The sequence below is a fragment of the Sinocyclocheilus rhinocerous genome, unplaced genomic scaffold (assembly GCF_001515625.1).
Source record: "Sinocyclocheilus rhinocerous isolate Xijiao unplaced genomic scaffold, SAMN03320098_v1.1 scaffold1350, whole genome shotgun sequence".
Classification (NCBI taxonomy): Eukaryota; Metazoa; Chordata; class Actinopteri; order Cypriniformes; family Cyprinidae; genus Sinocyclocheilus; species Sinocyclocheilus rhinocerous.
Genome location: NW_015652333.1, coordinates 553,705 through 561,592, shown reverse-complemented (window position 1 = coordinate 561,592; position 7,888 = coordinate 553,705). Strand labels below are relative to the sequence as shown.

The window sequence follows — 7,888 nt, the reverse complement described above, 5'->3', positions numbered from 1 at the left end:
ATATATATATAAAAAGGCAAAAAAAAAAAAAAAGGTAAAAAACAAGCATTTTGTGTAGCTAACTAGTTGGTCCAATGGCATTGCAAAAAGAGAATAACCTCCTCTGGCTTTTGATTTCTCTCTTCCATACTCTTAAGTGTCTGTATGTGTTAACTGTACCAGTGTTTTGATCTGTCCCTAGAGTTTAGAAGGAAAAAAATAATCGCTGGTAGAGATTGTTCACTAGTTCATCTACTGTTTGGTTTTGTTTTAATTTAAGGGAAAGTGTTTGTCGCCTCTTTGTGCTACTGAGTTATAAAAAGGTATCCAGTATTTGTTGCCACAAAAGTATAGTTCAACAACACTTTTTGTTTGTGCAACCTCTTGAGCTAATGTCTATAAACAAAAATTTATTACTATTTATGTAATGCTACTACCATTTTATATGATTTGTGTTGAATTTCAGTGCTTTTCTATGAATAAAGTGTGAAACACAACTTTGCCTCTTTAAACTTAATGTGATATACAGCTAGCTCAAGTGCAACTTTTCCTCTTGAAGCAGGAATTTGGCACATCGAACGGCGTGTATTTTTTATTTTATTTTTTTTAATTAATATTGTACGTAAATGTCTGCAAATAAATAGAAACTGATCAAAAGTGACAGCAAAGACATTTACAAAAAATATATATATTTCAAATAAATGTTGTTCTTTTGAACTTTCTATTCATCAAAGTATTCTGTAAAAGAAATATATTGTTGTTTTCACAAAAATATTAAGCAGCACAATTGTTTTCAACATTGACATTAAGAAATGTTTCTTGAGCTCCAAATCATTTCATTTCTGAAGGATCATGCAACACTGAAGACCACAGCAATGGCTTTGCCATCACAGGAAAAAAATGTATCTTAAAATGGGTTCAAATAGAACAAATATTTTAAAATGTAATAAGAAATTGACTTCTTTAAAAAAAAAAAAACTCTTAACCCCAAATTTTTGAATGGTAGTGTGTGAAGGGGATATTTTTTTACACCATTTCCCCGGAAGAGAAATATTGAAAAAAGAAACTTAAGCAGAAGTAAGCATTTAAAATTTCAGAAAGTGGTCAGAAATATCACTGCAGTTATATATATAAAAAAAAAAAAGCAGCTCGATACCCCCACACATCTTGTCCAGACTACATCCCCAGCTCTCCTCCTGTCTCCTCTTTAGAAACTCAGCGTCTGAATCACAATAAACTCCAGGAAAACCTTGTGTCAGAGTGATCGACTGTGTTAGAGATGCAGTCGACAGGAACAATGCTCTTTGGGCCTGCTTATACAAACTATCCCATCAATCAGGGTCCCTCACAGCTGCTGCTCTTCATTGTGTCTTGGACCCAATGCAGCGCCGCGCTCCTGTGAGGACCACTGAGTAAGTGTTTGTCAAGCCTGGCAGTGCTGCCAGCTGAAATATGGATGGGGTTGGCTCAGTTAGACACGCTGCAAAGAGAAGGCATTTCCTTAGCTCAGTGATTTAGCAGAAGTGACACACCAGGAAAAGAGAGACGAGTAATTGGCTTTCCCACCTTGTTGTGAGCTTCCAGCGCGGGCTGAGCCTGTCAGATTGGAGCGAAGAGTAGGTGTTGGGCTTGATGGGGGAAACAAGCATTGTTTATAAGTGTAACAATGTAACGGAGGCTTTTCTTTAATTAGAACCCAACCCATCATCAGAATGAGGAAGTCTAAACGCAGTCACGGAGCACACGAGCCTGTCAGGCAACTCTGAGAACTGTTGTGCTTCTGGGCAGGTTTGTGCAGTGAGAGGAAGCTTTGTCCTTTGTACCCTGCATGGCAGGTTCTGCTGTCAGCGTAATCACATATTGTGTTCATAGGGGAGCTGATTTGCAGAGCTTTGTTCTGCTGCTCTGATGTTCCCAGAATCCCTCTGTAATTGGGGTGTCGGAAGACTCTGTAAGAGGGGTGGGGCAGCTTGGGACTTTTTTTAGGTGGGCTGAGTTGGAATGGAAAGCTGTAGTGGATTACGGAAGAACGGAACAGAATGAAAGATCAAGCTGAACAGCTGTGATATGTGTAATTGGTTACACATTTTTTGTTAACCTCCTGAGACCCTGTGACCTCATATGAGGACATTATATTTTGGTGTATTTCTCTGAGACTATACAGTTTTAAGTCTGGATGTCCTGTCCAGAGCACATTCAGGGCTTTTCAGAGATACTAAATGTTTGGATGTTTCACCATGACCACTCCCTCTCCTTGGTCTTCAAATATGTCTGATATTAATTTAGTGACACTCTTATGGAAATATGATAATATTTTGTAATTATCATTTAAATCTGTCTAATTTTTAAACTGTCTGTCATAAATCAACATCTCAGGAAAATGTTATGGGGTTTCAAATCAAAATATGACTTTCTGTTACGAAACAGGATGTTGATTTCATACATGTCCTCATATGAGGACACTGGGACTAAAAGCATGTTTATTAGCATTTTGGGAGACATAAATGAACAGGGAAAGAAATTATGTTTCAATATTCTATGAAATATATATTTCTATGAAATATTATATATTATTATGAAAATCTTGTCAAATATTACTCCCATTATTACAGTTATTTTTTCATTACATGTTGCCCCAAAAACACATTAATATGCAAATTAGATTTAGTTTATAGATGCACTGTATATAATGAGAAAACCCGTTTATGGCCATTTTACACACATTTTGCAGAAAGAAAAATGATATATCAAATCATTCTGTTATAACATGGTTGAGAATCATCTTTATACAAAGTTTGGTAAAAAAAAAAATCCTGAAAACTAAAAATGTATTGGTGATTTAAAAAAATCTATTGTTTTTGCCTATGCATGTTCATTCATGTCTTTTTATTTAAAAAAAAATAAAACCGAGGACATAGCATACCTTATGAACGAAACATCATTTTTTGAAAAAAAAAAAAAAATGTTTTACATTATTTTTAATGCTCTAAACAATGTAAAGACATGAAAAAAACTATTTTTTTCCTAAAAATCTTTCTCGGGTCTTAAGAGGTTAAATAAACTATTACAGTGTTTATTAATCTAGGTGTATGCAAATCTATAAATATAATCATTGTTAAGTTCATTGTTAATTCATGGTCATATTATAAATGTATACAAGTTACTTCCAGTCTTCGAATTTGATTAGCCAAGCGACGTTCCAAGGACAGCACTGCTTTTCAATTTTTTTTCTCTTCAAAAAGAGGGAACAATTGAGAGATTGAGAACTTTGCAGTATTTACAATGCTGACGACTGTTGAAAAGTAGACTTTTGATTTGGAGTAAGTCATTAAATTATTCGCTCATGGAATGTCATTTGAGGGTGAAATATTTCCCCATGCAGATTTTGCAACTGATTTATGTTGGCCACGCATTCGCCGCATTGACCATTAGAAACCTGCTTGAATTGAACGTGAGTTCAGTGTAAGCTGTGCTTCATACATTTCTACACTATACTATACTGACAATAGACGAACAAACATTTTTGCCCAACAAAATTTTTGTTAATGTGGAATTGTAAAAATAAATAAATAAATATAAAGAGAAAATCAGCATAGAATAAACAAATTATTAATGACCAATCAATTTGGATTTTACAAGATGGACTCCACAGTACTGACAACAACTTGAAATTCATACCCAAAATTTCAACTCAATCTTAGGCCAAGCCCCCCCAAAACCCTCCCATCTGATAAAGCAGTGATAGTGCCAGGACCTGACAAATGATGTACAGCCTGCTGTCTTCAGGAACATATTGGATTTTCTGGCCTGCTGATTTGCTGAGAGATTAAGCCCAAACCCCTATCATCCCTAACATCCCCTTGTGGCTTCCTATAGGAGACCTTGGGGAATTCAGCTTTTTTTTTTTCCATTCATTGTTGCAATTAAAAATGCCAGGAGCCCCTTGAGGCATCACAGAATGCCTCACTAGGAAACAGGCCCAGCTCCCCAATCACAGCTGCGCTCCATGGACACAAACTAGCGGTGAGCGACAGTGGCTTAAAAATCCAACAACACTAATCAGCAAATTGATTACAGGATGTTTCTTCTTTCAGCACCTAACACACAATCAAGGCCAGACTTATCCTGCATTGACAACACCGCACACTGGCAGATGAGGGTAAAAGAGGGCCGCAGCTGCCACCATTTCACACTAAATGACCGTATGAGAGTGTGGAAAAACATTCATCATGTGGTTGCTTGTAAAACAGACAGTAAACAACTTTAACCAAAACTGAATTAGAAATCATTCTGTTATGCTAACAAATGACAGATTTGCAAGCCCACATCAAAACTACGCAATTTTACATACACAAATGGGGTTCCGAAAGCACTAACATGATTGAAAAATGTATAGAAATTCCAATAAATCCTTGTTTTGAAGTTCAGGGTTCATCAAATCATCTCGCATGTGTCACATCACATGATGCGTTGCTGGGGAATCCCACTCCCACCCTCCCAAAAACAAAAAAACAAGATTTAAGGATTTGCTTACCCAGGGTGCTTATTCGTCGTTTGGTATTACGTCCTCTGGGATTAACATTTCTATTACTAAATGTGAAAGGCAGTAAGCGAGACAGTAATCATAGATCAAGAGAATGAACCCCCCACCGAAAAGACTGGTGCAAAACAAAGGGGGGGGAAAAAAAAAAAGGTTGCACATGATTTAGGTATGTGATATTCAGATAGGAGACATTCCCCTGAGGGATGTTTGTCTTGATCACTCTTTATTGCGCTTCATATAAAACATCCATTGATATGTACACACATTCTCAGAGGTTCATTAGTGTCAGTCACAATTCTAGGGAAGACAGTCTCAAGCCCAGATGTTACTATGGTACTACATTAAAAACAAACCCATACAGCGCTTAGGATTTGATCAGATTTATCCTTCACTTATTCCACATTCTTCAGTGATCGTACAGTGCATCGGCTCTAATGAAAACACATCAATCCAACTGAGAAAGACATGTTTCCACTGAAAATTATATTAAAGATTAGATGGATTGGTGTGGAGCCATTATAAAAAAGTAGGTAAAATAGAAAGATGGCCTACATAATCATTGAAATGAGTCGGGAACAGCCTTTTGGGTGAATCTCTCAAAAGCCTGTCAGGAAATATCTGGGTCACATTTCACCACAAAATCAGAAAAAAAAAAAGGAAATACCAATTTGCATAAAGAAAATGAAGCCTACATTTGAGATAATTAAGATATCTGGCATTTAGGCATATTTTACCCCCAAGTTCTCATTACTGTATTGCATATCATTATATGATTATTACCATAATACAGTATTCTAAAAACAGCATTTTTTTTTTTACTTAAATCAGCATAAATTAGGGTGAGCTATCCTTTTTTTTTTTTTTTTTTAAATGTTATATATATTTCACATTATGGTACTGTGAATGAAAAACTTTTTTGCAGCAGGATATTGTAATACCAGGCAGATAGAGGAGTAAAAAACAATATTAATAAATAATATATACAAATAATATTAATAATGATATAAATATGTTAATATACTAATATTAATGAAAATAAACTATCATTAAAAAGGATATTTATAACACCACTAAGGTCCTATATAGCATTTTCAAAGCATGGTTCTTTATGGAACCCTATAAAACGGGTTCTATTTAGCACTAAAAAGGCTTCTGCTATTGTTACAAGCTGAAGAACCCTTTTCTGGTACTGTTTAGAACCATTTTTCTTAAGAGTGTATGGTAAAGAGAATTTGGGAGGGAAATGTGAAATGTAAAGCCTTAATGGTCCTTCCTCGTTAAGCCAAAACTATTTTCTTATTTCTTTTCATTTTGGAGTGAAATAGAACTGGACATTTTCTTGACAGATTTTGAGAGAGGTTTACCCTGTAACATATCTAATGATAAAGCGGTGTACACCAACAGTTGTTGCTTCTCTTGTGTTTTAGAGGGTCTTCTGATGGGAGAGTAACCTCTTATTTGCGGTTGAGGAGCTGGCGAGAATGGGTGTGAACGGCCTCTACAAACGCGCCCACATTTTCTGGGTCCATATCAGGGTACAGGCCGTGACCCAGATTAGCGATGTAGCCCTTGGTGCCGAAGCTTTCCAACATCCTCTTCACAATCTCTGATATGCGCTCCTGATCACACATAAATGAAAAGAAGTGTTTGGGTTGGATATCATACATCAGGTTTGACCTCTGGTCAAAATCTATTAGCTACGGGGTTTTAAACACCCCCATAACTTCTGAAATGATGGTGGAAAAAATGTATTTAGGAGGCATCGAGACATGCTTGTAATTAACGAGCAATGAAAGCCAAAGACGACTCTGTGTGGAAAACAGCTGCTCTTACGGCTCATATTTTCAGCAGGGCCTAAATTTGTACAAACAAAATGGCCTCTTTATTTTGAAATGGACTAACCAGAAGTAAAGTAATGCTTTTGAAGCACAAAACACTTCTATACAACGTAGACTAAACTGAAGTGAAGCGGAGAATTGGTTGGGTTTCAATGGAAACATGATTCTGTTGGGTGTTGTTTTGATGTTCCTTTCCTCACCTTTGTGGCATAAAGAGCGCAGGGATCCATGTTGCCTTGCAAACTAACTTTTCCTCCAGTCCTGATACTGAAAAACACAAACATATATATATAATATTTAAGGACCATTCTTTCACTGAGAAATAGCCAAACATCACAATACACTCACACAAGGCAAAAGGTTTGAACATAGTAGTGGCCGAAATGGCAATTTTACTTTTGATTAAATATGAATACAGGTAACATTACATCAGTGAGCACGGCCATATTCTATGGCAAGGTAATTAAGAAAAGGGCAGAACTGGTTCTTCCTGCAGATGAAAAAAACAGCTTTTTAAAGTTTCATTCATAAAAAAGGTGATCTTTCAAGGATTAAGGGGGGATGGAGGGATGGGGGGCTCATGTTCATAGTCTTCCTCTCATAAGATTGTGTAATGCTGAATTTTCATGAACTGCAATGTTTTTGGTTTTATGTCAATGTTTTATGATACATGATATACAGTATTATATTTGTTTTAACTGTATAAATTTGTAGTTTAAATAATATTCATGAAAAATTTAATGAAATTTAAAAATTATAAATCATTATTCAGCAAAAAATAATGGAATAAATAAAAGCACAAGTTGTTGGAAAGTATGTATAAGGTGTCAATTATAAGTAAGTACTGTGTTAAAGCTTATAATAGCACCAATTGAATCAACACAAACAACATTTCTGAGGAAAAATATGAACTATAAGTCAATTTACACTTATTCTAAGTTAGATCCACTATTGTATGCTGTTGCCGTATGGCAACATATCATAAAGTACCTTAAAAATATATTTTTTTCCACATTTTTTTTTACAGCACTTCAAGTTAAGCCATTCTTAGAAAAGAAAAAGATTCAAATATTTTTTTCTATAGGTCTATCATAATGCGTGCGGTAGAGGGTTAAGGACCATTCTTTCACTGAGAAATAGCCAAACATCACAATACACTCACACAAGGCAAAAGGTTTGAACATAGTAGTGGCCTAATGGTTAGAGAGTCGGACTCGTAACCCAAAGGTTGCGGGTTCGAGTCGTGTACCGGCAGGGATTGTAGGTGGGGGAAGTGAATGTACAGCGCTCTCTCCCACCTTCAATACCACGACTGAGGTGCCCTTGAGCAAGGCACCGAACCTCCAACTGCTCCCCGGGCGCCGCAGCAAAAACAATGGCTGCCCACTGCTCCGGGTGTGTGTTCACGGTGTGTGTGTGTTCACTGCTGTGTGTACGCACTTTGGATGGGTTAAATGCAGAGCACTAATTCCGAGTATGGGTCACCATACTTGGCCACATGTCACATGTCACGTCACTTTATCAACAG

At 36.4% G+C, this 7,888-nt stretch overlaps 1 protein-coding gene across 1 annotated transcript in view; it reads right to left on the bottom strand.

Annotated features, from left to right (window-relative positions):
- Nucleotides 1-5,691: 5,691 nt before the first annotated feature.
- Nucleotides 5,692-7,888, bottom strand: part of LOC107714848 (uroporphyrinogen decarboxylase-like) — a 15,195-nt gene continuing 12,998 nt past the window's right edge. Inside the window, exons 10-11 of the mRNA XM_016520827.1 lie at nucleotides 6,561-6,627; nucleotides 5,692-6,141 (exon numbers count right to left, since the gene is read on the bottom strand). Coding sequence (XP_016376313.1) covers nucleotides 5,977-6,141; nucleotides 6,561-6,627 — 232 coding nt within the window. The 3' untranslated portion in view covers nucleotides 5,692-5,976. The remainder of the gene's footprint in view (nucleotides 6,142-6,560; nucleotides 6,628-7,888) is intronic.